This window comes from Chinchilla lanigera, unplaced genomic scaffold (assembly GCF_000276665.1).
Source record: "Chinchilla lanigera isolate Chin_1 unplaced genomic scaffold, ChiLan1.0 scaffold00066, whole genome shotgun sequence".
NCBI lineage: Eukaryota > Metazoa > Chordata > Mammalia > Rodentia > Chinchillidae > Chinchilla > Chinchilla lanigera.
This window is the reverse complement of record NW_004955467.1, coordinates 12,737,645-12,765,474: the sequence shown is the minus strand read 5'-3', so window position 1 is coordinate 12,765,474 and position 27,830 is coordinate 12,737,645. Positions and strand designations below refer to the sequence as shown.

At 45.4% G+C, this 27,830-nt stretch overlaps 2 protein-coding genes across 6 annotated transcripts in view; one reads left to right on the top strand and one right to left on the bottom strand.

The window, feature by feature from the left end:
* Zzef1 (zinc finger, ZZ-type with EF-hand domain 1) overlaps positions 1-5,141 on the bottom strand; it is a 121,716-nt gene extending 116,575 nt beyond the window's left edge. For both annotated transcript variants that reach the window (XM_005399693.2, XM_005399694.2), the window contains exon 1: positions 4,639-5,141. In XM_005399693.2, coding sequence (XP_005399750.1) covers positions 4,639-4,992 — 354 coding nt within the window. In that variant the 5' untranslated portion in view covers positions 4,993-5,141. The remainder of the gene's footprint in view (positions 1-4,638) is intronic.
* Positions 5,142-5,262: 121 nt separating this feature from the next.
* On the top strand, positions 5,263-27,403 carry LOC102015496 (neuferricin). 4 transcript variants are annotated; one of them, XM_013522067.1, is made up of 5 exons: positions 5,691-5,775; positions 6,891-6,987; positions 12,386-12,526; positions 18,604-18,790; positions 26,542-27,403. In XM_013522067.1, the coding sequence occupies exons 3-5, from the start codon at positions 12,472-12,474 to the stop codon at positions 26,756-26,758; spliced, it is 459 nt and encodes a 152-aa protein (XP_013377521.1). In that variant the 5' UTR covers positions 5,691-5,775; positions 6,891-6,987; positions 12,386-12,471; the 3' UTR covers positions 26,759-27,403. The 4 variants fall into 4 exon arrangements, with proteins under 4 accessions (XP_005399755.1, XP_005399754.1, XP_013377521.1 ...); XM_005399698.2 differs by lacking the exons at positions 5,691-5,775; positions 6,891-6,987 and adding an exon at positions 5,263-5,382; XM_005399697.2 differs by lacking the exon at positions 6,891-6,987 and having other exon boundaries at positions 5,398-5,775.
* Positions 27,404-27,830: the final 427 nt, after the last annotated feature.

The following is a 27,830-nucleotide window of genomic DNA, read 5'->3' as shown; positions in this document are numbered from 1 at the left end:
GGTCAAGTAAGGTGATCAAGGCCACCTGGCTTGAGAACAGTGGAACTAGGATTTGCTCCCAAATAGGTTGGCTCCTGAGCCAATTCTCAAGCTTAGGCTTGGGGGCTGGGGATTTAGCTCAGTGGCAAAAGCGCCTGCCTGGCAAGTGCAAGGTCGTGAGTTCGGTTTCCGGTACCGGAGAAAAACCAAAAAAAAAAAAAAAGCCTAGGCTAAAGCAGAGCAGTAGAATGGGCAGACTCATAAAACACAAAGTCACTGGCACCATTAACAGACTAAATACATATCTAGTCAGGACACTATGAACAGAAGAGAAGGAAGATGTGTTCTTAACAAGATTAAGAACAAGGATTAACAAGGTCCCTACCAGCTCAGACTTTCAACTGTGTGTCAGAGGAGTACCATTCTCACTGCACTCGTGTTCTCCCTCTCCCTATCTCTCCCTCTCTCTCCCTCTCTCTCCCTCTCTCTCCCTCTCTCTCCTCAATATATTTGCATATGCTGTGCCTTTTAACTGAAATATCCCTTTCTTCCTTTGCCAGGCAAATTCTTCCATCCTCTTGTGTCTTGATTCAGTGAAGCCTTCTCAAATGTCATGCTACTGCTAAGTGCATGGCCCTTTAAAGTAGAGAGGGTTTAGGATGGAGCAAAGGGCCATCTGAATTATGCCGCAGGCTCTTGTGGAGCTTGCTGGATGAGGGTGCCAAAGTGGGAAATCTTGAAGAACTAAGAGATGGAAGATCCACATTCAGGATAAGGCAAGTGTTCCATTAGCTAACAAGGGCTTATGTAATGGGGCAGAGACAGATGAGGTCAGACAGAGACAGGCTGACCTGTCTCCAGCCCATTCAGAGAATATATATTCTGTCCCTCAGGCAGTGGGGAGCTCAGGGCTCCAGAATGAGGATAAATAAGGTCTGAAGTCTGCTGTGACATGTACTCTGTCTTAGAAGTGTGAACAGTTACATCTGCATAATTCCATTTGCACACTTCTTGGAGTCATAGCCATTCCCAATCAGTTGATTTATGCTTATAGCATGATAATACCAAGATGGGCTTTAATGTTTTTTACAAATTTCTTCTAAAACCCCACAGTGACTAAGAACCATTTTTAGTTTTCACAGAAACTATATTTAACTGTTTCCTCCAATGCCAAGAAATACCTTGTTAGTAAAAGGCTATGGACTGACTGTGAACTACCCAGTGTAACGACTGTGCCTTAATCTGTACATTGCACTGGAGGAATATAGGTAGAATGCTTCCTGAGCACTGGCCACCAGCCAGCACTGTAGCAAGATAATGACCAGAGATAAATCAAAACAGCCTTTCCTTACAGCTTACAACCCAGTGAATTCCACAATACACCAAATTAGTAAAATAAGACCCGTTCATCCTAAATTCCTACCTTAAAGCTATCTGCCATCAATTCTATACTCAGCATTTTGTTCTGCCCTAGAGCCTTCAGGATTTTCCACACCATATTAAGAGCAAAAAAATCTAATCTCTAATCTCTGGTGACAAATTAGCATTTTAACTCTCTCTTCCGCATAGTAGTCTTTTAAATATCGTTCCCGGTGAAGAAACCAGAGTCCTTGTTTTGGACCACACCCACCAAGAGAAAATGTGTATTATGCTATAAAATGATAATCTGTCAGATTTTAGTCCATAGTACAGCTTCAAGAACTTCTTTATGACACCACCTCAAGGCACTAAAGTCACAAGACTGTGCAAGCAAGACAGCTAGGTGAACCAGGAGAGACCAAAGAACAAACATGTTATACTTGGAAACTGTTAGCATTAAACTAATCATATACACTAATGATAATCTACTCTACCATGCTATCTCTTATTAAAAACGAAGGGAATGCTGGACATGGTGGCGCATGCCTGTAATCACATCGCTTAGGAGGCCGAGGCGAGGATCACTGTGAGTTCGAGGCCAGCCTGGGCTACATAGTGAGTCTGGGCCAACCTTAACTGCATAGTGAGATTGTTTCAAAAATAAATAAATAAATAAATAAACAAATAAATAAGAGAGAAAGAAGGGAAATAACTCATTTTAGTTGCTACTATGAAGATATTTTGTTTTTACAAAACCCTTAAACTTGTATTAAAATTGTACATTTCCAGAGCCTAGATGTAGAATCGACAATGTAAAATTAAGTATGTAAGTATACACAGAAGTATATACTTCTCAAGTCAGTTGTGAAGGAGTCTTTTCTCTCTCTCTCTCTCTTTTTCTTTTTGTCTTTATGAGACAAGGTTTCACTATGCAGTTCAGGCTGGCCTGGAACTCACAGGGGTCCTCTTGTCTCAGCCTTCCAAGTGCTGGAATTACAGGCATGCACCACTACCCTCAGCTGGTGTCATCTTTGATGTCCTTCCCGTTCTAATCTTCTATCCACATCCAATACGTCTTCAAGAACTGTGCTAAGCCAGACATGGTGGCTCATAGATCTTTTCCAGCCTCTTGTAGAGCTAAGTGTGGCCAGGTGATTAAATGTGGTCCAATGGGATGTATGCAATGCCCTTAAAAAGGGGCATGACTCTCTCTTCACTTTCCCACTTATTGTAATGCAGAAAGTGACAGCAAGAGGAGGCAGCTGGCTCACTAAATGGAAGGTGCCAGTGGAGGCAGAGCACAGGAGACGGATGAAGCCAAGTCCCTGATGACTGAAATTGCCACACTGTGCCTGAACTGCCTCCTGGACTTTAACATAAGAAACCAGTTTTTTGGTTTTTTGTTTTGCTTTGCTTTTGCTTAAACCACTGATACAGGGGTTTTCTGCTCCATTGAGCAGTCTTGTCTAACCTGATACACCATTCCAGACTTCCAAATTCTCCATTCTCTGGGCTTTTGTGGATGCAATTACCTCTACTTGAAAATACAACTCCTGCTCCTTTCACTTTTTAAAAGTGAGGTCAACTGTTACCTTTTTTAGGCAAGTTTTGCCTGACTTCCTAGATGCAATTTAAAGACTTGTTATTTACTCTTTATGTCTTCCCATATGTAACACCTTTCATTATTGAATTGTCTCTTCTGTCACACCATACACCAAGAGCAAGTATCTGCCTCGCCCGCCATCATCCAAATGATCAGCACTCAGTAAATGATTAGCACCCAATAAATATTTGCTCAACTGAATAATGACACAGCCCTTGAGTGATTTTCTGGACTGTGCCCCAAGAGTCTCTTGGCTTTATATATTATGGGACCTCTATAAAGCCCATCTATAGCTCTGTTGCTGTCACTCTTATAATGTAAATACTGTTTCTCTCTGTTTGCCTTTTAGACAAATCTGAAAAGGGCAGCTCCCTGAGCAGATGTGCACAGATCCTTCAACCACAATTTCATATTCTCCTCATACACCTAGGTACTAAATTAAAATATTATGTATATTCCTGAAATTTTTAAAACAGAAACTTTTAACATGATCAATATTTTTAAGAGTTGGGATGACTTAAAGGAATTTTTACAGAAAAATATAAAAAAGGATGCAAACTACATTATCTGAATATTCTCACCATGTATGGAAACACACTCCAAAAAGATTTCAAAAGATTCTAGTTTTAAAGTAAATAGAAGATTTTAAGCATATGACAAGGTCTGTTGGTTTATTGTTTTGGGTTTTCTGTTACTGTTATTGTTTGCTTTTGTTTTTTGAGACAGGGTCTTGTTATACAGTTCAGGCGGGCCTAGACCCGACTGTGTAGTCCAGGCTGGCCTGAAACTCGTGGCAACCCTCCTGCTTCAGCCTCTGGAGTGCTCCGATTACAGGTAGGCAGTAACATGGCTGGGTTTGGTTTACTGTTTTTTAAAAGTACTCATCCTTCACTGACTTAAGATTCAAGGAAGATGATTCACTTTCACAAATTGAACACCCTTTTGGGCATAGCACTGTGAAGCTGAAACAGGATTTGGAATGGGGTAGTGGAACATTTTAAAAAATCAAGAGAACTGGGTAACAGTTCCAGATTTGCCGTTCAAGTAACTCACTGAGTGACCCTGGATCAGTCTTTTCCTAACTCTAAAATGAAGAGTTCAGGACAGATATGAGAAAACCTGTGTAAGTACCGTACTCACAGGAAACCAGGCATTCACCTACCAATTTTGGGTCCTATAAAAATTTAAATGAAAATTAGAAAGCTAGTTTTCTCTGAGATGAGATTAGACTGGTTTGCACAGTATGCGATTTCTCTCCTCCTCCATTTACCCATGCTCACTTTGGATTCGGAAGGTGCTCTGCAAAAACCTGTCTAGGCTAGTAAAACAGAATGGCTTTCACTATCACTCCCCTGATCCTTGAACGTCATTTCTATTAAACACTTTTAGAGTCTGATAGGAAAGCTCTAGAGAGTAACTGATCCAGCTTCAAACCCACAAATGTCTGAACCGTAATATGGAAAGACATCTCGGCTTCTCCAACTCTTCAGACCAAGGACAAAGCTAGAGACTGAAAGCGCCCGGAGTGAACAGGTTAGGCGCACCCCAAAAGGGTCCCAGCAGCGCCATGCTTTCATTTTAAGAAGCTGAGGACCCTACAGGTTCCTAAGCCCGGTTTTCCCAAAACTGCCCACCTCTTAACGCCCTTGGGGGCGACCGCCCCGTCCCTGCCCCCGCAGTCGCCAGTCGGCCCTGACCTCCTCGAACTGCTCGCCGGAACAGCCAGCTCCGCGAGCCTCCAGCAGCTCCCGGAACTGCTCCAGAGTGACGGACTCTTCGCCGCGGCCCAGCCGCTCTTCCAGCCAGCGCAACAGCGCGCCGTGATGCCTCGATACCAACGACTCGCAAGGCGGTGCGGGCCGCAACGCAGCCGCTGCCTCTCGCAACCTGGCGGGTTCCAGCAGTGCGGCGGCGGGCGGCAGCGCGGGGGCCGCAGGGCCCGAGCCGGGGGTCGTGCCCGAGTCCGCGGCCCAGTCCTGGTGTGGACTCCAGCCCTCGCCCCCAGCGGCTGCCGCTTCGTCCTCACTGCTGTTACTCGGAGCGTTCCCCATGGGTCCTCCGTTTGGGGCGCAGGGCTCTGCCGCCGCCGCCGCTGCCTCCCAGCCTCGACCTGTCAACCTCCGACAGCACCCAGCGGGCGGGGACAGGGAGGAGACGACAGCGGCAAGAGCAGCTTCCGGTTCCCTGGCCGTCAAGCGAGGACTTCTGTCGCAATGGCACCGTCAAGCGTACTCTACCAGTTTACGACACCTACAGGAGGACAACTGCAGCAAAGGGTGGAATCCTAATTTCCAAGGGAGCGCGTCTGTCATAATGTTTACGTCATCCTGCAGCCTACCTTGCTGCCATTTTTGTTGGGGGCGGATAAATTCTTAAGAGACGGTCTTTCGCTTGCTCCGCCTTCTCGGCGTTCCTCCACGGTCACAAGCTATGCTGAAAAAGTATGCGAAAGAGTCGGAGCCTGGGAGGGAGCGTTTCGCCAAAACTGAGTCGCATCATGACGTCACGGTCGGCGCCTCCGCCATCTTAGTTATGGGCAGAGAGGCGGCAACTTTGGAAGTGTAGCGTGGGTGCGGTTGTCTTAATGCAGAGACGCAGCTGGCGTGGGCTCTTGGTGAGCCTGGCCGTAGCGGCTGCGGCCGTGATAACAGCACGGCTGATGGGCTGGTGTGGTTCTTCCGCTGGCTTTCGCCTTTTCATACCCGAGGAACTGTCGCGCTATCGCGGCGGCCCGGGAGACCCGGGCCTCTACTTGGCGTTGCTCGGCCGCGTCTACGACGTGTCCTCTGGCCGGAGACACTACGAGCCCGGGGCCCACTATAGCGGCTTCGCAGGTATTAGGGTGTCCAGGTCCCTTCCTCTGCGCGGGTCTGTAACCGCCTGCTCGTCGTTCGCTTTCATTTACTCATCCGTTTGCCCGACCGCCACATTTGCCCTACGCCCCTGGCGGCCGCGACTCTGTCTCACCGTGCTTCGGTCTCCGGCTGGGCGGGCCCATGGCCGGCTGTTCTGGATTGTACCCTCCTTGTTACCGCCGTGACCTATGCTTGAGAAACAGGTCTTGTGTCTCGTTACCCATTACCTAGATTCGGGAGCCCGGGGAAGCTTTGCGCCGGACGTCCTGGAGGGCCTTCACGGCCCCGAAACGAGACGCTCTCCCTACTCTCACAGTTCCCCTAATTTCAGCCCCCACTGTGTGTCGCGACCCCAGGTACCCTTCGTGCATCCCAGGATTTCCCTAAAAAAAGGTGTCCCTTTGGTTTGTATTGTTCTGACTCCCAGTACAAATGCGCTCGTGTGCCTTTAAAAAAAAAGACTATAAGGTTAGAGCATGGGATAAGGTCATCTTTATATAGTTTTAGTAAGAAACATGGGACCTGTCGGCCCAGCTACTCAGACGGCTGAGGCAGGAGGGTTACTTGACCCTAGGATATCCCAGCAGGCCTGGGCAGCATAAGGAGACCCTATCTCAAAAACAAAACAAACAAAAAAAGGCGGCAACAGGGGCTGGAGATATAGTTAAGCGGTAGGAGTGCCTGCCTGGCAAGAACAAGATCCTGAGTTCAATTCCCGGTACCAAAAGAAAAAGAAATTTTGGGCGGGAGGTACAGCTCAGTGGCACAAGCCTGCCTGGCAAGTGCAAGGTCCTGAGTTCAATTCCCGGTACAAAAAAAAAAAAAAAACAGACTAAAGCATGCATATTAGACCTCAAGCAATTTTAAATTTTTTTGTACTGTACCCATTTTACACCGAGGAGATTGAAAAGTATGATTTGCATAAAATTTTCACAACTAAGCCCTGACAGGACCAGAACCACCAGCCTAGTCCTAGATATTGCCTTACCAGCTGAAAATATTGACCACTACCAAGAAAGTGGCCGTGTGTGTGTGTGTGTGTGTGTGTGTGTGTGTGTTAATAAATAAACATTTTCCACTCTACTTTTTCTTAGGGGAATTGGAAAGCTGCCTCTGGCACATAAATACAAGTCACCTCCTTCCCTGCAAGCTAAACTGTCCTGCAGGGAACAGGACCGAAACAGGGCTACCGTGAGTTAAAAGCACAGCTGGGACTGGAACCAAGGTTTTTTGAAGGCATTTTCTATCGGTTGAAGGCATTTTCTGGTTCACTGTTTTGCCAGTGCTGGGGCAGCTGTGTGGATGCATGCAGAAATGTGGGCATAAAACCGTACATTATGGGATGACATCAGCAATGTGCAGTCCTGTCTGGTGAGCTCCTGGGTGTCAGATTTTCGTTACACATCTGTTTCCTGACCGCTCCCACATGCCCTGTGTTGTGCCAGATGCTGAGGAGTAAGAACTGTCTCAGGCGTGTTCATTTATGCATTTGTTCATTCAGTCATTTTTTTTAAATTTTGTGTGTGGTACTAGGGATTGAACTCAGGGCCTTGTGCGTGCTAGGCAAGTGCTGTAATGTTGAGATACAGTGGGCCCACGCAATCCATGGGGGATTAGGTTCTTAGAGCACCTGCAAGTTGTGAAAAACTGAGTTTCAGATATGGTCAGAAAAATGCCCATGAGTGCCTATTTTTATAGGTTAAACCTTAAATATCCTGTGTCTCCCGAAGTTACGTAACTGTCTTGGTTACTTTTCTCTCGTTGCTGGGACAAAATATCTGACGCCCAAAATTAAGGAAGGAAAGGTTTATTTTGCTTACAGTTTGTGAGGGTTTCAGTCCATATTTGGCACATTACAAGGCAGAGTGGCACATGGCAGAGAGCTACAGCTCCTGGTGCAGAACACAGCAAAGCAACGAACACAGCAAAGCAACAACCACAGCCAGGGCGGAATGGGGGAGGAATGGCCTCAAGCACTCTTTTCCTCTCCCTTACATATGCAAACTATCTACCCCCGGGCAGGTGCAGCTCTCACACCCATATTCAAACTCTAATAGCCTGCCCCATGGCCGCATGAGGCTTTGGGGGGACACACAGACATAAACCATAACAGTAACTTAATTTAATACTATATTAATAAAGCCTTAGGAGGCATGGGACATTTTGGTGGCTCCTTTGGGATCTTAGGGCATTAAGAAGAACGAAAGGAGAACATTCCAGATAGCTACATGGCATGGAACCTGTTATGATTCGGGAGTGCAGGGGTGGAGATGCGTTACAGGGTGGCGGCCATCGGCAGCAAGGAGAACTGAATAACACTCTCCAGTTGGCTACTTGCAAACCTCTGGCCAAAATACAATGGCCGAGGATATTTGCAGTTTCCACAAAACTGCTGGGGTTTCCACAAACAGTTGTTAGTTCTAAGGAAGAACCTGCAAATGACTGAGGCCAGGAACTCTGAACTGTGACTTCACAGAGGTATAATGTACATGTCCATGCTTTAAATATTATTTAAATTTTGAGACAAGGTCTCACTAAGTTGGCCATGAACTTGCAATCCTCCTGGCTCATCCTCAGGAGTAGCCAGGATTACAGGAGTGTGCTACAATGCCCAGCTACTTTTATTGAAAAACAATGTGTAGAAAATCTGCCTTTTTTTTTTTTTTTGAGACAGGGTCTTATGTACTCCAGGCTGGCCTTGAAAGCAATCATCATGCCTCAGCCTCCTGGGTGCTGGGTTTACAGGCATGCGCCACCTTGCTAATTTGCCCTTTTAAAGTGTACAATTTGGTGGGTCTTAAAAAATATAATCAGCCGGGTGTGGTAGTGCACACCTGTAATCCCAGCACTCAGGAAGCAGAGGCAGGAGGATCATTGCGAGTTCGAGACCAGCCTGGGCTACAAAGTGAGCTCAAGGCCAGCCTGAACTGCATAGCAAGACCCTGTCTCAAAAAGACAAAAAATATATATAATCAGAAATTTGCATAAACACCATGACTATCTAATTCCAGAATATTATCACCTCAAAAAAAAAAAAACTCCATATCTAATACCAGTCCCAGCCCCTGGCAAGTCCTATATACTTTCTGCTTCTAGACATTTGCCTCTTCTGGGCATTTCATGTAAGTAGCATAATACATGTAGCCCTTTTTTTCTCCACATAACCTTTCAATGTTCATCAATAGCGTATCAATATTTCATTCTTTTTTTTTTTTAAAGGCAGGATCTTACTGTATAGTCCTGGCTGGCCTTGAACTCACCGTCTTCCTGGCCCAGTTTCTCAGGTGCTGTGATTATAGGCACGAGCCACCACCCCCAGCACTTTCCTTTTTATGGCCTATTTTTATTCCATTGTATAGATATACCACATTTTATCTATATTTCAATTAGTGGACTTTAGAGTTAGTTCTACTTTTTGCTTATTATGGATAATGCTGCTATAAATGTCTATAAGGTTTTTTGTGAATATGTGTTTTTAGTTCTCCTAGGTATATACCTAGAAGTGGAGTTGCTAGGTCATGTGCTACTCTGGGTTAAGCTTGTTGGTAAACTGCCAAACTGTCTTCTAAAACGGCTGTACCATTGTATATTCCCACCAGGAATACATTAGAATTTTAATTCCTCCATATACACCCTTACCAAAAGTTTTTAATTTCTTTTTTTATTTTAGTAGGGCTGGAGTCATATTTCATTGTGGCATTGATTATTTGTATTTTACTATTGCCTAATGATGTTGAGCGTCTTTTCATGAGCTTGTTGAGTGCATGTTTTTTGCAGAAATGTCTATTAATATTTTGACTTTTTTTTTGAGACAGGATCTTACTATGTAGGTAGATCTTGCTGTGTAGGTAGTCCAGGCTGGCCTTTTTTTTTTTTTTTTTTTTTTTAAATTTTTTTGAGACAGGGTCTCCCTATGCAGTTTAGGCTGGCCTTGAGCTCACTTTGTAGCCCAGGCTGGTCTTGAACTCGCAATGATCCTCCTGACTCAGCCTCCCAAGTACTGGGATTACAGGCGTGCTCCACCATGCCTGGCTTGATCGTGTTCTTTGATGTGCAAAAGTTTTAAATTTTGATCAAGTACAGTTTATCTTGTTTTTTCCCTAGTTGTTTGTGCTTTTGGACATTGTCCAACCAAAATCACAAAGATTTATACCTATTTTCTTTGCTTTCTTTTTTTTTTTTTTTTTTTTTTTTTTTTTTGAGGTAGGATCTCACTATGTAGTTCAGGCTGATCTTGAACTCACTATGTACCCCAGGCTGGCCTCCAACTCAAAGTAATCCTCCTGCTTCAGCATCCCGAGTGCTGGGATTACAGGCATGTGCTACCACATCTGGGTATACCTGTTTTCTTCTAAGAGTTTTATAGTTTTAGCTGAAATACTAAGGTCTTATATGTATATTGAGTTAATTTTTATATATGGTATGAGACGGGGTCCAGTTTTGTTCCTTTGAATGTGGCTCTTCCATTGTCTCAGCATCATTTGTTGAATAAAACTTCTTTCACTGAATTGACTTGGCACCCTTCTTAAAAATCAGTTGTCTATAAATGTATGGATTTCATTGAGTACTTACTGGGAATTTACTAAAGATCAGGCACTGTACCAGATACTAGGGAATCAATAGTAAATGAATTTGGTGTACTTTTTTTCCCCTGATAAAAATTAACATACTACCCTGGTACAGTGGCTCATTCTTATAATCCTAGCTGATAAGGAGGCTGAGGTAGGAGGATCTCAAATCAACTCAGCCTGAGCAACTTGGTAAGATTGTCTCTCAAAGTAAAAAATAAATAAATAAATAAAAGACTGAGGATATAGCTCAATAGTGGAGTGCTCCTGGGCTTAATCTCGAGTGCTGCTGCCCAAAATTATTGCTTTTTAAAAAAGACCATCCCTCCCCCCCCCAAAAAAACTATCCAGGTGTGATGATGTATTCCCAGCACTTAGGAGGCTGAGGCAGGAGGATTTCCATAAGTGTGAGGTCAGACTGGGCTACATAGTGATTTCATTGTCAGCCTAAACTACATGAGACCCTTTCTCAAAACAAAACAAAATAAAACAAACACAAAATAAACAAATAAAAAAGACTAGTAAAAAAGACATTAAATATATACCACACACATTAAGTATTGACCTTAAGTAGTTACCATGAATTACAATTAAGGAATGATTTTTGTGATGTGTCAAAAGTAAAAAGTACCAGTTTTACCAGATGCCCCTAAACTAGTGGGAGAGGAGAGAGAGAGAGCGAGCTCAGTGATCAGTGAAGGATGTGGGCAGACAAGGTGGGTGGCAGTTGGTACAAGGCACTGTGTGACAGATTAAGGAATTAGGGTATTGCCATAAAGCAAAGGAAGTGAACTTACGATGGAAATAACAGTCTAGGTCTGGGGATGTAGCTCAGTTTGAGAGTGCATGGCCTCTGAGTGCAAAGCCCTGGATTTGATCCCCACACTGCAAAAAAAGGAGGAGGGGCCGGGCGTGGTGGTGCGTGCCTGTAGTCCCAGCACTTGGGAGGCTGAGGCAGGAGGATCCTTGTGAGTTGGAGACCAGCCTGGGCTACAAAGTGAGCTCAAGTCCAGCCTGAACCGCATAGTGAGACCCTGTCTCAAAAAGACAGGAAAAAAAAAAAGGAGGAGGGATCTTAAGTGTTCTGTGGAGAATATACTAGTGAGACAAGAATGAAAGTGGGGAGACCCAGTAGGGTTCTGCTGTGGCAGATCAGATTGGACCATGACAACCTGGGCTTGCTTGGTGGTTGGTAGAGACAGGCGGACAAATACAGGAACTCGGGAAGAAAACACAGAAGTGGGGCGCCTATTAAATGTGAGGGGTGAAGGCGTCGAGGACTGCACTCCTGGATTGAGCAACTGCTTGGCATTTACAGACAGGGACGCTGGAGGGGATGCAGGCTTCTTGGGGCCGAGTTGCTGATGACCGTTACTCATCATGGACATTTGGAACTTAGGATGTCTGTAAGAGCTGGGGGATGTGGACGGGCGGTGCTCGGGAAAAGTCTGAGCTGACACAGCTTTGGTGATCTTCAGCACAGAGGTGGCATTTGAAAGTCTGTGAAGGGAGAGACTGTGGACCGTAACTGGCCCCTGAGGCTGGTGAGCAGTGAGGAGCTAGAGAAGGAGGAGGAAGCCAGGAGGGTAGGGTCAGGGCAGCCAAAGGCCGTGGGCGGCTATGCTATGTGTTGCTGAAAGATGATGAACGCCAGAGCTGTGTGTTCCAGACCCAGAAGCATCTGTTCCAGAGAAGGCGCGATTACATTTCCCTGGGGCTAAGGTTGTCAGGAGATGTTTTTCAGAAAGTAGATTGAAATTTTTTGTGTGTGATTCTGGGAATCGAACTCAGGACTTTGCACAGCACTGTACTATTCATGCTAGAACTACATCCCCAACGCTTTTTATTTTTTTACTTTGTGAGCCAGGCTTGCTAAGTTTCCCAGGCTGGGCTCAAACTTGTGCTCTTCCTGCTTTGGCCTCCTGAGTAGCTAGGGTTACAGGCATGGGCCACCATGTCCAGCTAGAAAACAAATTCTTGGGTTGGTACAACTGGATCTGTTGTAAACTTCTCTCCTGCAGGCCGAGATGCATCCAGAGCATTTGTGACTGGAGACTACTCTGAAGCAGGCCTGGTGGATGATGTAGCTGATTTGTCCTTCTCTGAGATGCTGACCCTTCAAAACTGGCTGTCATTTTATGAGAAGAACTACGTATTTGTTGGTAGGTATTCCACAGGTCACTTCCATAGGTGACTTATTAATGGAATAAATTTTATAAGTTGAATTTAAAAGTTTATGTCAAAAGTAGGGTTCTGAGCCAGGCGCACGCCTGTAATCCCAGCACTCAGGAAGCTGAGGCAGGAGGATTGTTGGGAGTTTGAGGCCAGCCTGGGCTACCAAGTGAGCTGAAGGCCAGCCTGAATTGCATAGAGAGACCCTGTCTCAAAAAGACAAAACAAACAAACAAACAAAAAAATATATAGGTTTCACTTGGTTGTCTTGCAACTGTTTCCAAGGGGCCAGGATTCCTTAGGGCTTGCCCTCGAGGTTAAAATCTGAAAAATAGGGCTGGGGAGTGCTTGCCTCGTATATGTGAGCCCCTAGGTTTGATCCCCAGGGCCACAAACTCTACCCGCCTCCCCTTCCCCTGCCAAAAACAAGTCTGAAAATTAGCCCTGGAATTTTCACTTTAAATTCTGTTAGCCCCAGAAGAAAATGGATGGGGTACCTATTTCCCTCACTGTCAGTCTTGGGGGAGGATTGCCAAGCCCTTTACTTTGGCCTCAGTTGCCTAAAGCCAGTGGTGGCCTACACCATCCCTGAACAGCAAGCCCCAAGAGTGTAGCTACCTTATTTCATTGTGTTCAATGCATCTGGCTTCAGCTTACAGCCAGGAAGGTTTGAAGCCTAAATTAATGTATAGTTTTGATAATTCCCTTTTATTTTATTTATACAAATATAAATTTTTTTTTGGAGACAGGGTCTTGCTATGTAGTTTAGGCTGGCCTTAAACTTACTGTGTAGCCACCAGGCATGGCGGTGCAGGCCTGTAATCCCAGCACTCGGGAGGCTAAGGTAGGAGGATTGTCACAAGTCGGAGACCAGCCTGGGCTACAAAGCGGGCTCAAGGCCAGCCTGAACTGCATAGTGAGGCCCTGTCTCCAAAAGACAAAAAACAAAACAAAACAAAATAAACTTACTGTGTAGCCCAGGCTGGCCTCAAATTTGCAGCAGTTCTTCTGCCTCAGTCTCCCAGGTACAGGGATTTCAGGTGTTTGCCACTGTGCCCGGCCCAATATATTTATTTTTTGAGACAGGATCTTGCTGTATATCCCAGGCTGCCCTTGAACTTACTATTATAGCCCAAGCTACTCTTTAACTCATAGTTATCCTCCTGCCTCAGCCTCCTCCTCCAGAGTGCTATAATTACAGATGTGCACCACCACATTGGGCGCCTTTCTTTTTCTTTCTTTCTTTCTTTCTTTCTTTCTTTCTTTCTTTCTTTCTTTCTTTCTTTTTCTTTTTTTCTTTTTCTTTTTCTTTTCTTTTCTTTTCTTTTTCTTTTTCTTTTTCTTTTTCTTTTTCTTTCTTTTTCTTCTTCCTTCCTTCCTTATTTTGGTTTTTTGAGACAGGATCTCACTGTGAATTTTAAGCTGGGCTTGAACTCACTATGTAGCCCAGGCTGGGCTCAAACATGGTGATCCTCCTGCCTCAGCTTCCCAAGTGGTGGGATTATAAACATGTGCCACCATACCCAACTCTTTTCCCTGTTTCTGATACCTCTGATCATCTGCTTCTGTCATGAATGTTTGAGTAACCTTTTCTGAGGCCAGTAGCATTTTTACTCATTCCTCTGTTCCCTCCACGTCCAACTGGCCAGGGCTATTTTCATAACATCTAAACTTGTGCCTTTCCAATTCCAATCCCCGCCTCATCATCACTGACCTCTGTCATCCTAACCTCTGGCACACACTTCTTTATCTGGCACACATTGTTCCTGAGACCACAGCCACGTCTGCTGTAAAGGAGCTGACCTCTGACCAGCTGACCGTCTGCACTTTAAAGGCCTGGTTCTTGCTGTTTCCCATGAGGTTGCCAAACATCAGTTGAAACATTGCTGGATTAATAAAGAAAATGCAACATAAAGCAATGAGAATGAGCAAAAAGATTCTAGGTCCCTCTGTACTGAGATATGGGAGGCTAACTAGAAGTGTTCCTGAGGTGACAAGTGAACCAGTCATATTGGAGCAATGTCTAAGGTGCGTGCGGAGAAGGCAAATGGTTGGAAATGCCTGAGAAGGATTTTAATTAAACTCAGGATGTACTTGAATGTCTGCATTTGGTAAATTGTGGCTCTGTGCCTCACGGGGGCCATGAGTGAGGACGATACAGTTCCTGCCCCATCTGCAGGGTGAGGACCAGGTGAAGGGATGAAGGTGTATTGTTAGGACACAGACTGAACTGAAGGTAGTCAGGAAGTCCTGGTGGCAGCCGCACAACTGGGCCTCAAGGGAAAATGTGATGACTTTTGTGCTCTGGATACAGAACTGGCTTTAGAGACTGAACTAGTAACCACTGTTCTCGCCGGGTGTGGTGGCACACTCCTGTAATCCCAGCACTCAGGAGGCTGAGGCAGGAGGATCATTGCGAGTTTGAGACCAGCCTGGGCTACAGAGTGTGCTCAAGGCCAGCCTGAACTGCACAGTGAGACCCTGTCTCAAAAAGGCAAAAGACAAAAACAAAAACAAAAAAACCCACTGTTCTCATTGTGCAGTGCCTCCCTTCTCTCCGCCCTTTTCTGCTGTCCTTATGGTCTCATGTCTAAAACTCATCAGGACAGGCTTGTCACTGTATAATATGGCTCCCCTCTATAACTGAAAGTTCTGTGCCAGCCAACCCAACAACTGAGGGCCTGGGACACTTCTGGGCCCTTCATTTATTCATCTAACAAGTGGAGTGACTGCTCTGTAGAAGGTGTTTTGAGTGCTGGGCCTCCCTGGTGGTGAGAGTCATACTATAAAAAACACAGAGAATAACTCCAGATAGGGTTCCAAATCAGTCAGTGGTGTGACTCTGGAAGAGAATTCAGGCAGAGGGAGCATCAGTGCCTAAGGTGGGGAGGCATGAAACATGGTCAGGGAATAGAGAAGAATGTGCTGGAGCTGACTATAAATGGAAGAGGAAGTAGCTTAGGAAGAAACAAACAGAAGTCAAATGGTAGAGCAGGGCACCATGGCCCATCCTGTAATCCAGGTGAGGCAGGAGGGGGCTGAGCCAGGAGGATGGCAAGTTTGAAGCCAGCCTGAGTAACTTAGTGAGACGTTGTCTCAAAATAAAGAGGGCTAGGGATGTACCTCAGTGCTGGAGTGCTTGTCTAACATGTCCTGGGTGCCGTCCTCAGTACCACAAATCAAATGGTTATAGGTCTCAGAGGCTCAGATAAGAAGCTTATATTCTATTGCAAAAAAAAGAAAAAAAAAAATGGGGCATGGTGGTGTGCCCTTGTAATGCCTGCACTCAGGACTGAGGCAAGAGGATCCCCGCAAGTTGTAGGCCAGGACCCTGGCTACACAGAGAGTTCAACGCCTGCCTGGACTACATAGCAAGACTCTGTTGCAATCCCCCCACCCAAGTTTGTATTTTATCCATGTGCTTTAAGAAGCTATTAGGGGCCGGACGTGGTAGCATACACCTGTAATCCCAGCACTCAAAAGGCTGAGGCAGGAGGATCTTTGCAAGTTCGAGACCAGCCTGGGCTACCAAGTGAGCTCAAGGCCAGCCCGAACTGCATAGCTAGACCCTGTCTCAAGAAAAAAAAAAAAGCTATTAGAGAGTTTTGATCATGCATAAAAATGACATATGACTCATGTTTTAAAAGAGCACCCAGGGGCAGGGAATGTGGTTCAGTGGTAAAGCTCTTGCCTTGCATGCACAAGGCCCTGGGCTTAATCTCCAGCACCACCAAAAAAATAAAATGAAATTAATAATAATAATAATAATAATAATAATAATGATAATAATAATAAAAGAGCACCCAGTTGCTTTGTGGAGAGAGAACTATAGGAAGAGCTAACCTGAAACAGAGACTAGTTGGGAGGTTTATGCAATATATCCTGGTTTGGATTAGGATGATAACAATGGAAATGGAGAAGAGTAGACCAAATTGGGATATACTTTAGAGCTAAGACTGACAAGTTCGAATGGCTAGGCGGGAACCAAGGAAGGTGCATATTTGAATGTGAGAGAGTCAGAGATCCAGGGCTCATCCAGATAATAGAAGACAGAAGTGACAAACAGGCTTGGGAAAGTCAGGGAAGGGGCTTGAGAACATGGACTAATTAATGGACTTGCTGAATACATGTAGCACTGGAATCCCAGCCAGTTCCTGGCGGTTGTAGAGGTTGGACCCACATGGCTGGGGGCAGGTGTCCACATTACCTCCTGGCTCAGTTTCTTTCCTTGTTGCTGAAACAGAATATCCATACCCAGAATTAAAGGGGAAAAGGGTTATGTGGCTACAATTTGGCTCACAGTCTGTAGAGGTTTCAGTCCATAATCGGCTGGCTCCCAGGCTGGGTGGCATGACAGACAGGCCATGCAGAGGAGAACCAGTTCATGGCAAGTATAAGACAGCATAAACAAGCCAGCAAGGGATCTTAACAGCATCTTTCTGTCCCCTTTATCTTATCCGGAGTATTTAGGACAGGTAGCACTCACACTCTTAACCCTAGTGCCCTTGATCCTAGCACTGCACCAAGAATCAGTTCCAGCATCACACACTCTAGATCCAGCCATTTCTGAACAAGCCCCACCTCTGACCTCATGAGGCTTTGGGGGGACATCTAGACACACACCCTAACACGTCCTACTTGATCCAGCCTCCCAGAGGGCTTTCTGTTACTTCCATTGCCCTGTGACAGGGCATTGGCCCTGCAGGACTTAAACACATCAGGTCCCTGCACCCAGGAAAACTGTGCCAGCCCCTTCCTCCAGGCCTTTTTTGCTGCTGGCCTACAGGCTATGGAGCACTTGGTCACTGCCTCCACTACCTCCATAGCTTAGACTTTAAGAAATTTTAACAGGCATTTTAAGTGAAAAAAAGTTTCCACTTACATGTATAAAACTGAATGACCGGGCCAGAAGAGAGACAAGATACCTAACATCCACAGCGTAAAGGAGGAGAGGATTATATTTTTTTTGTTGGGGGGGGTGTTTGGTACTGGGAATCGAACTCAGGACCTTGCACTTGGTGGCCAGGCACTTATGCTGCTGAGCTATCTTCCCCGGCCCGAGGATTATATTTTGGCTCACGCTTTCAATTTCTGGTCAGCAGGCTCTAAGGCACAAAGCCCTGGAGGAAGGGGCTGGCACAGGAAGGCTGCTCACATCACGGTGACCAGAAAGCAGAAAGGGAGGGAGGAGCAGGAGAAGGGGATGCACAGATGCCTTCCAGGTCCCTGCCCAATGGCCTGCCTCTTCCAACCAGGTCCCACCTTGCAGCAGCACCAGTGGAGGAATCCACCAGTGAGCACAAAGCCCCCACGCTCCCCCACAGCCGTGCCTCTGAGCACCTGCGATGAGGGGGGATATCTCAGATCTAAACCTTAACAGAGTCAGACCGCTTACCAGCCTCATGGACTTCCTCAGGCACCCAGTCTCCCGATTTCTCTCCTACAAATATGAGAACAGTTACTTCTCTCTCGTGGGTTTGCTGTGAGGACTAAACGTGTTGGGAAAGTCCTAGCATAGTGCCTGTTACTGAGTAAGTGCTCGAGAAATGACTGATTTACACTTACATAAGGCAAAAACAGTTTGACATTAGAAGAAATGTGCCACAAAAACACATCAGCCAATAAGCCATTTTTTTGTCATGTATTCATGTATGCCCAAGCACTGCAGAGACTGATAAAATCACCCACGCGGCTCCACGCTTAGCGAACCAGTGGTGGGAGGTAAGGAAGATCTGATCATTTCTGTACCGAAGGACTCTGTGGCTAGCACGGGATGCTTTCATCTGCAGTCGTTTAAGATGAATGGCTGGGATAGAAGGCCCCAAAGTGCCCCTAGGGCTGGGGTGCAGCTCAGTGCTTGCGTGCTTTACTGGCACGTGCGAGGCCCTGCATTCCATCCGAAGCTTCACACACCTGAACATTTCCCCCAAAGCAAGTTCTTAGTGAGCACACAGCAGGTTGTTGGGGGTGCCTTGCAGTCCAAACCTGTGAGAATTTGAGCCTCACTCCAAGCGCTTACAGAGCTCACTGCCACTGTTACTCTGACCCCAGCCTCCTGTCCGCACAGGAAGGGTGATAGGAAGGTTCTACGGAGAGGATGGGCTGCCCACCCCGGAGCTGACCCGCGTTGAAGCCGCGATGGCCAAGGGCTTAGAGGCTGATAAACAGGCCCAGCGAGAGAAGCAGAAGTTCCCCCCATGCAATGCTGAGTGGAGCGCCGCCAAGGGCAGCCGGCTCTGGTGTTCGCAGAAGAGGTAAGCAGGCTTCCCTCCCGCTCCCTTCCGCCTGTCTCCCAAATCACAACTTCCAGGCCATTCTGTCCATATTATTCAGGGAACCCATGAATTATTAACTCGGGAAGTTTTTCAAAATACCTATGGGCTGTGGTAGTGTCTCTCACCTTTGGCTGTACGTAAATTCTGGGGAATTTAGAAATTACTGGCGGTGTCACTTTTCTCTGGATAACTAAAAGAAAACACGAGGGTTGAAATTTATCTTGCGGCACCCCCATCCCCAAGCCACCCTGCTGAAGGAAGAACCTTGGTCTGAGAAAGAGAAAGCACAAGTACCATTTCCTGCTTGCTTCAGCCTGTTCAGCTATCCATGGGCCCGGGCTTCCTGTCTTCGTCAGCACAAATCTTCCTGCCTGCAGTGGAGAGGGACAGGGAGGTGGGCCCGTGGCGGGATGGCTACAGAGGGTGCTTTAAAAGCACTGCACATTCTGACATTCCAGGAAGTGCAGGCTACATGGAAAAGCCTTTTCATATAAGAACAAAGTACGGTAAGCTAGACTAGGAATGATGCCACAGTGATTACTTCATATACTATATATATATATAATTTTTTTCTTTTTTTTTCCCATCCTTCTTTTCTCCATTCCCCCATACCAGTTTCTCTTTCTTTTCGAAGTTTCTTCCCATTTTACCATATCTATTGTACACTTTGGATCTTATTTACTCTTTCAGCTTCTCACACTGTGGAGGCAATACAATGTTTACACATGTGGGTCTGGTTTATTTCACTCATGAGTATGGTCTCAGATTGCATTCATTTATCTATAAAAGTCTCCAGGCTGGGCGTGGTGGTGCATGCCTGTAATCCCAGCATCGGGAGGCTGAGGCAGCGGGATCATTGCAAGTTCAAGGCCAGCCTGGGCTCCATGAGTTAAAGGCCAGCCTGAACTGCATAGTGAGACCCTGTCTCAAAAAGACAAAAAAAAAAGTCTCCAGTTTATTCTTCAATATGGCTGAGTGTACTACTCCATTGTACAAAAAGACCACATCTTTTTTAGATCCAATTCCTCAGTTGATGGGCATTTGGGTTTTTTCCAAGATTTAGCTATTACAAATTGTGCTGCAGTGAACATGGGTACACATATATCGCTGTGGTATGATGTTTTTAATTCTTCTGGGAAAACAGAAGGGGAATAGCTGGGTCGAATGGGACCTCCAATCCTACTGTTCGGGGAATCTCCATCCTGATTTCCACAGTGGTTGCACCAGCCTACACTCCCACCAGTAGTGGAGAGGGGTTCCTTTTTCCCCACAGCCCCTTCAGCATTTGTTATTGGCTGATTTCTAGATATTAGCCATTCTTTCTGGGGTGAGATGGAATCACAGTGTTGTTTTAACTTACCACTGGTCATCTCTCAAATGACCAGTGATACTAAACATTTTTTCCTATTTTTTTTGCTGTTTGTATTTATCTGAGGTGTGTATTCATTCTCAAATGCCCATTTTTGGATTGGGTCTTTAAATTTAAGAGGCATGTTTTTTTTGAGTTCTTTTTTTACTTGAGTTTTCCTTTGGTTACATATTGAGGGCAAAGGTGAGCTGGACTCGCAGTCAAAACAGATAGGGGTGAGGAAGGAAGAGGGGCCATGGCTGGGTTGGAGAGGGAGGCAGGCCCTCCTCAGCCCCTCCACCCCAAGGAACACGTGTCTACATGGCAGCCCCTCAGTCTCATCTCTCCCACCCGCCACAGCCCCAAACAAAAGGAGAAGCCCCCTCCCCCAGGGGCTCCTCCCCACCGCCCCCAGCCTGGGCTGTACATTCAGTGGTTTGCAGCAGCGCTATGCCTCGGAGCCACAGGATGGGGGCGATGGCCCATCAGTCTCGATTGGACAGTGGCAGTGACCCGAGTCTGTTGGTCCATCTTGGGACCCACAGTTTGTGCCATTTGTTTTTCTGAGGTATAGTACACAACCCTGCCAAAGCCACTGCCCAATCAGAAACAATCCCCCAAATACCAGAAACTAAAAACTGGCTCTTTCCATCTTGCCCTCTGATTCGTCAGTCTGTCTCCTGTGTAGCCCTTGCTCTGTCTGCTTTGCTGGGACCCAGGGCTGCTGCCAGGGACCTCACTCCAAATTGAGTTCTTTATATATTCTCAATAGTAATCCTTTGTCTGAGGAACAGCTGGAAAACATTTTTTTTTCCCACGTTGTGGGTTTTCTTTTCACTCTGTTGGTGGTTTCCCTTGTGGTGCAAAAGCTTTTTAAATAAGAAGAGATCCCGGTTGTTGATTCTTTGTGATAGTTCCTGTGTGATCAGGAATTCAGCAGTGAATTGTTTAGGGCCTGGGCTTTTCTTTGTTGGTAGGTTTTTAATTACATTTTTGATTTCATTGATCGATATTGGTTTCTTTAGGATTTTTATATCTTCTTGATTCAGCTTTCATATGTGTCTGGGTATCTGTCCATTTCATCTGCATCTTCCATGTCATTAGAATACAAATTTTCAAAGTAGGTATAGATGATCTAGATTTCTGCAGGGTCCATTGTGATTTCATTGTTTCATTCCTAATTGCATAGATTTGAGTCTTTTCTTTGGATAAGGTTGGCTAATGGTTTGCTGATTTTATTTAATCTTTCAAAGAACCAACTCTTTGATTCACTGATTCTTTGTTTTTTTTTTTTTTTTAGTCTCCACTGTGTTAATTTCTGCTCTGATCTTTATAATTTCCTCCCTTGTACAAGCTTTTGACTTGGCCTGCTCTTTTTTTTCTAGATGTTTGAGGTTCACCATTAAGTTGTTTATTTGTGTTTGTTCTATTTTCCTGATATGGGTATAAATTTTCCTCTTAGGATTGCTGTCATTGTGTCCCATAAATTCCAGTATGTTTTATTGTCATTAGCATTTAATTGTAGAAACTGTCTAATTTCTTCTTCAATTTTGTCTGTGACCCATTGGTTGTTCAGGAGGGTGCTATTTAATTTCCATGTGTTTATCAAGTTTTGTGGTTTCTTTTACCATTGATTTTCAATTTTGTTGCATTATGGTTTGATAATATGCATGGGATAATTTTGATTTCTTTGCATTTACTTAAGCATATTTTGTGCACTACCGTGTGGTCTGTTTTGGAGAACATCCCATGTGCAACTGAGAAGAATGTGTATTCTGATGTTGTGAGGTGGAACACTGTACATCTACTAAGTCCATTTGTTCAGAAGTTTGGTTTGGTTCTAATATTTCATTGTTGATTTTTTGTCTGGTTGATCTGTCTTTTTGTGACAGTGGGGTATTGAGGCCCCCCATTATAATTGTATTAGTGCTTATTTGATTTTCCATGCCCACTAATATTTGTTTTATATAGTTGAATGCACTGGTATTTGTTGCATACATATATGTGATTGTTATCTCTTCCTTTTGGATTGTTCCCTTTACAAGGATGTAGTGACCTTCTTTATCTCTCTTAATCAGTCTTAGCCTGAAGTTTACTTTACAAATAAAATAGCTATCCCTGCTTTTTTCTGGATTTCTGTCACGTGGAGTATTGTTTTCCATCCTTTGACTATGAATTTCTTTTTTAATTAAATGTGTTTCTTGTAGGCAGCATATTTTTGGATCTTGCTTCTTCAGCCATTCTGCCAGTCAGTGTCTTTTGATTGGTGAATTGAGACCATTAACATTGATGGTTATAGCTGATATGTGACTTATCCTTGTCATATTATTTTCCTATCATTGGCTCCCCCTCTTTTCTTTTTTCCTCCGTTTGTTTGCCTTGCCTAGTGAATTCCTTCTTTTGAGATTCATGGAGTTGTAGTCCTTGTTATCTCTTTGTAGAATGTCCTTCAAAATATTTTGGAGTGCTGGTTTGGTGGTCATAAATTTCCACAGATGTTCTTTGTCATGGAAGTATCTTACTTCTCTATCAGTTTTATAAAGATAGTATTGTGGGGTATATCAATCTGGGTTGAAGACTGTTTTCATTTAGAACTTAAATACTTGCTCTCTTTGACTTAAGGGTTTGTGCTGAGAAATCAGATGGGCTTTCCTTTATAAGTGATTTGTTTCTTTTCCCTAACAACTTTTAAGATTCTATTCTTGCGTGGAATTTTTTTTTTCTTGTTTTTTTTTCCAGTACTGGGACTCGATCTCATGACCTCACACTTGCCAGGCAGGCGCTATGCCACTGAGCTAAATCCCCAGCCCCTATTGTGTGGAATTTTTGGAATCTTACTTGGAATGATATGCCTGGCTGTAGAATTTTTTTTTGATAATGGTTAATTGGAGTTCTATATGACTCACTTAACTTTATGTCAAATTCTTTTTCTCTACCAGGGAAGTTTTCTGCCATGACGTCCATGAACAGTTTTTTTTATATCATTTGTGCTATCTTTTGCTTTTTCATTGACTCCAGTCAATCTTAAGTTATTCTTCTTTGCCTCATCTAGCAGCTGCTATATTGATTTCTCATGGTCCCTTGCCATTTTTAAAAAAATCTTTCTTTTCATGATTGCTAACCACAATCCTGTCTTCTATATCTGAGATCCTGTCCTCACATTGGCTTGATCTGTTGCAGATACTTTCAATGGAACTTTTATTCCCCTGGATATCTGCTTGAGTCTGCCTTATGGATTCCATTTCTTTCCTATGCTGAGCATTCATGGCTTCCATAATTTTCTTAAGCTCCTCTATTTTTTTGTTTTTTTTTTTGTCTGTATCTGCTCTAGAGTCACTAAGCATGGTTTTCTTTGTGGATACCATCTCTGCAGTTATCTGAGAATTATTTCTGATTTTATTTTTTCTAGAGCCTCATTCATTTGCTTTGTTGTAATCACTTCGAAGAGGCCAGGTGGGTGGCTTTCAGATTGACCCATTTCACTTCCCCCTGGGTTTGCCTTTAGTAAAGTGGATGTCTAGGGTTGCATCTTGTTTAAGTGTTGTCTCATTTTCTTTTCTTCTGTTTTAGTTTAGTTCCTGGGGTGATGTTTATAAATTGTCTATGGTGGGTTGCTTTATTGCTAGTATTTAGAACCCTTAGGAAATGAGTACATCTCCAAGTTATCTTCCATATGTAGCTGGTTTTGGGGTTTTGAGTCTGTTGCAAGATCCTACCTCTTCAGTTTGGGGGGGATAAGTAGTTGCTGCCTGTTTGGCCCAGCCCCTGGTTCTTTGGCTCTGTGCCACAGTATTTTCTATGACCTGTAGTCAGTCTCAGTCTTCAAATACCAGGAAGAACAGCTGTTTAGAACAATTATGTCACTTTCGGCGATGGTGGTCCCAATGATAATAGCATCCAACACACCCTAGAAAATGACAAACTGAGTTAAGCATTTAACTTGCCACCTTTAACTGTACAAACTATTAGTTAGATTTATATAACAAAATCTGGAAGAAACCAGAACATTGTATGCAGTATGAGAGTCCTTAATATGTCAATTTTGCCCTCAGGGGTTAAAATTTAAATTGGGTTAGGGAGAAAATAGAGAAGTGGAAGAAGAGAAAGAGATTAGAAGGCTGGAGGACAAAGGGGGATCATGTTAACTTTGGGAAACTGGTGTGGAAGAGTTAAGGGAAAGAGAGAAGGAAGAGATAAAAAGAGAAACAGAACTGAACACAACCACAAAGAGGCTATAAACTATACTGCACATTCAGGCTATAAACTATACTGCACATTATGTTCACACTCATATAAGGAGAATGAAGGAGAAAAAAAACAGAAACAAAAAACAAAAACAAAACCACAACAACAAGCCGGGCATGGTGGCGTGTGCCCATAATCCCAGCATTTGGGGAGCTGAGGCAGGAGGATCCTTGTGAGTTTGAGGTCAGCCTGGGCTACAAAGTGAATTCAAGACCAGCCTGAACTGCATAGTGAGATTCTGTCTCAAAAAGACCAAAACAAAACAGAAAACCCACACAACAACCACAAAAAACAAGAGAGAAAGAGAGAAAAAAAAGAAAAAGGTCCGCTTCCAGATTTCTCTGCTGTCACTGGTAGACAGTGTGTGACCGAGTCCTGATCCATAATTTCTCCCAGCAAGCCAGCAGTCGATTTTAGGTGGGGTAGTGCATAATCTCATTGAGCCTGTGCCTTCTGACCAAGATCAGACTCATTCCTCCTGCAGCCCACCTTCTGCGGGCCTGGGCCCAGCTGAGAGCCACTAAATAGAGCCAGTAGCTGCTCTGAGTTCTGAGCTCAACCAGCCCCTCTCCAAAATGGTTCCTGGCCAATCGCTCTCTTGTGCAGGATGACTAAGCCCTCCACACCCACCACCAGCTAGTGCAGTCCTTCATGTCTGCGTGCCTCTCCACTGCTGTGTCTTTCTGTGGAGGCCTCTAGGTACACCAGCACTCACCGTGTGCCCGCAGGTCTGAACCGCTTCTCTTGCACCGTGGGCCCCATCTCAGGGAGAAAGCGCCACCAGCTACCTGCTTCTTCTTCATTGAAGTTTTTCTCTTCACTCTCTCTGCGAGCTTCAATTCTCCCTTCACTTCCTTCCTCCCTCTTGTCTTCCTCACATTGCTATATTCTAGCATCTGGATGGTGACTCTGAGAAGCTCTTTCGGTGCTGCTTACTGCTCCACCATCTTGGTCCTCTCATCCTCAGCTTTTTTTTTTGGTACCAGGAGTTGAACCCACGACCTCACCCTTGCTGGGCAGGCACCGTGCGGCTGAGCTACATCCCCAGGTCTTTAGCTCTTAAGGGGGCAAAGGAAACCAGAAAGTAGACAAACCTGCCAGCCTCAAAGTTAAGAGTACTTGCCTAGGCTGTGTGAGGTCCTGGATTCAGTTTCTAGTACTATGGAAAAAAAGGGTGATGTATAAGTTAGGATTCACTAGAGAAACAGACTTAATATAAAATATACGTATGATTATACAAAGGAGTTACTAAGTGGGCTTATGGCTCCTTGCGGAATCAGAGGTGAAGAATGCAGAATGGTCCCCTGGGTGCTGGAAGGGCTAGCTGAAGGTGGAAGGGCTGGAGCTCACTGTAGTCCTGTACGTGTCAGTGTCAGAAAGTCGAAGGGTCAGCACTGGAAGGCTGAGGAGTCTGCACTGGAAGCCTGAAGGAACTGGAGACAAACATCCAGAGGCACTTCTGAAGACGGGAGCTTCTCCAAAGAAGCAAAGGACGGATGGTCTTCTTTCCCTTTTTATTCCATCCAGGCTACAAGGCTGTTCGTTGGTGCCCTTCCAGATGTGGATCTTCCCTCCCCCATTTGTAGCCTGTGTGTCAGTCATCCACAGACGCACCCAGAGTTTTACTAAGTCGGTTCTTACTCAAGCTGACATGTCAGTTAACCGTCACAGGGGCCTCAGAGTAAGAGTCTATCACTGAGGAGGAACAGGAATGTTTCTGCCATTGCAAAGGGCAGACGGGCCACGTCCCTAAGTGCTGTGTAGACCCATTCTGTTGTACAGGGAAGCTGTTGATTGTGTGGACGAGAGCATAGTCAGAACCACAGGCTTTCAGGAGGCCCAGCTTCTGTATCCTCACCCATTTCCCTTGCCTTAATTTGGGGAGCAGGGCTGGGGAGCGCAATGAAAGGGACCTTGACTGTGCCATCAGCCTGGAGACAGGGGCATTGGCGCTGTGCAGGGCAAGTCAGGAGAGCATAAGGTTCAGGCTGGCTGCTGCAGGACCGTGTCCGGGACAACACCAAGACGGGAAGTGGCACGGCTTCTCCTTTTCATAAGGCCTGGCTTGCTACCTCTCTCTTCTCCAGAGAGAACTGTGAATGAATGCTTTTAAGAAGTCCTCTCTTTCTGTCCTCAGTGGAGGTGTAAGCAGAGACTGGATTGGCGTCCCCAGGAAGCTGTATAAGCCTGGGTCCAAGGAGCCCCGCTGCGTGTGTGTGAGAACAACTGGCCCCCCTAGTGACCAGACGCTGGACAAGCCCATACACAGAAACCGTGGGGACCTGGATGACCCCAGCTTGGGAGAATACCCAGGCTGCCCGCCTCTGGCAGCCACATGCTCTTTTCCTCTCTAAGCTGGAGCCCCATTCATTGATAACAAAGAGAACGCTGTGTGGAACTCGTAGGCCCTGATACTCACGTGCCATCGGTGTCTCCTGGCATGAAACAGGGAGCCTGGGCTCCAGGACTCTGGCTGCACCATGCAGATGCACTTCACTATGGGTTCCTCATTCTGCCGAGGTGAAAGCTGGGCGGCCGATACCAGGTTCTCGGCAGCCTGTTCTGCTGCTGTTCTCCTGTGGCCATTTACATCTTTCTTCTGCACCTTCAGATATTAATAGGCACAAATACGACCTCCTCAGAAATAACTAGACGACAAGGAAGTCTCTGAGCTCTAGCTGCTTCCTTCCCAGGCCTGGACCAGCAGCCAGTCTGAGCGCCCCCCATAGCCCAACCTGTCAGGGGATCTGGAGCAGTGGTAGGAAGGGACTGCAGCTCTCAGCACAGAAAAACACATCACAAGGAGCTGTGTGTATTAACAGCACCAGGTAACTGTCCCCAAGTCCCCACCAAGTTTGTGATACCCGACTTCTACAACTTGTTTTTCTAAGACCTCAACCCTAAGGCAACCTTGAGTTTACAGTCCAGTGCCCAGTGATTACAGCTGGCATTACTGAGTGGTAATAATAAAATGAGAAAGACCATTCTGGAAATGGAAAGTGTTTATATCTGTGGGTCTTGCTAACTTGCTTAGGCTGGCCTTGAACTTGAGATCTCCTGCCTCAGCCTCCAAGTAGTTGGAATTCCTGGCATACAGCACTGTACCCAGCAAATGTTTTTTTTTTTGTTTTGTTTTTTGAGACAAGGTCTGTCAGGCTGGTCTTGAACTCATGTCACCCAGGCTGGCCTCAAACATGCAGTGATCCTCTTGCCTCAGCCTCCCGAATGCTGCGATTACAGGCACCACCACCACTCCTGGCCCCAGCGAACTCAATCCCTGACTCAGTGCTGTTTCCACTCCTCCACCTCTGGATGTCTTTGTTCTCCCTGGGGTAGAAACAGAAGCAGAGAGCTCAAATGAGGACCTTGTTCACTGGGTGCAGTAGCCTCAGTGCCTGAGGCTTGCTTTGTTAACAAGAAATAGCC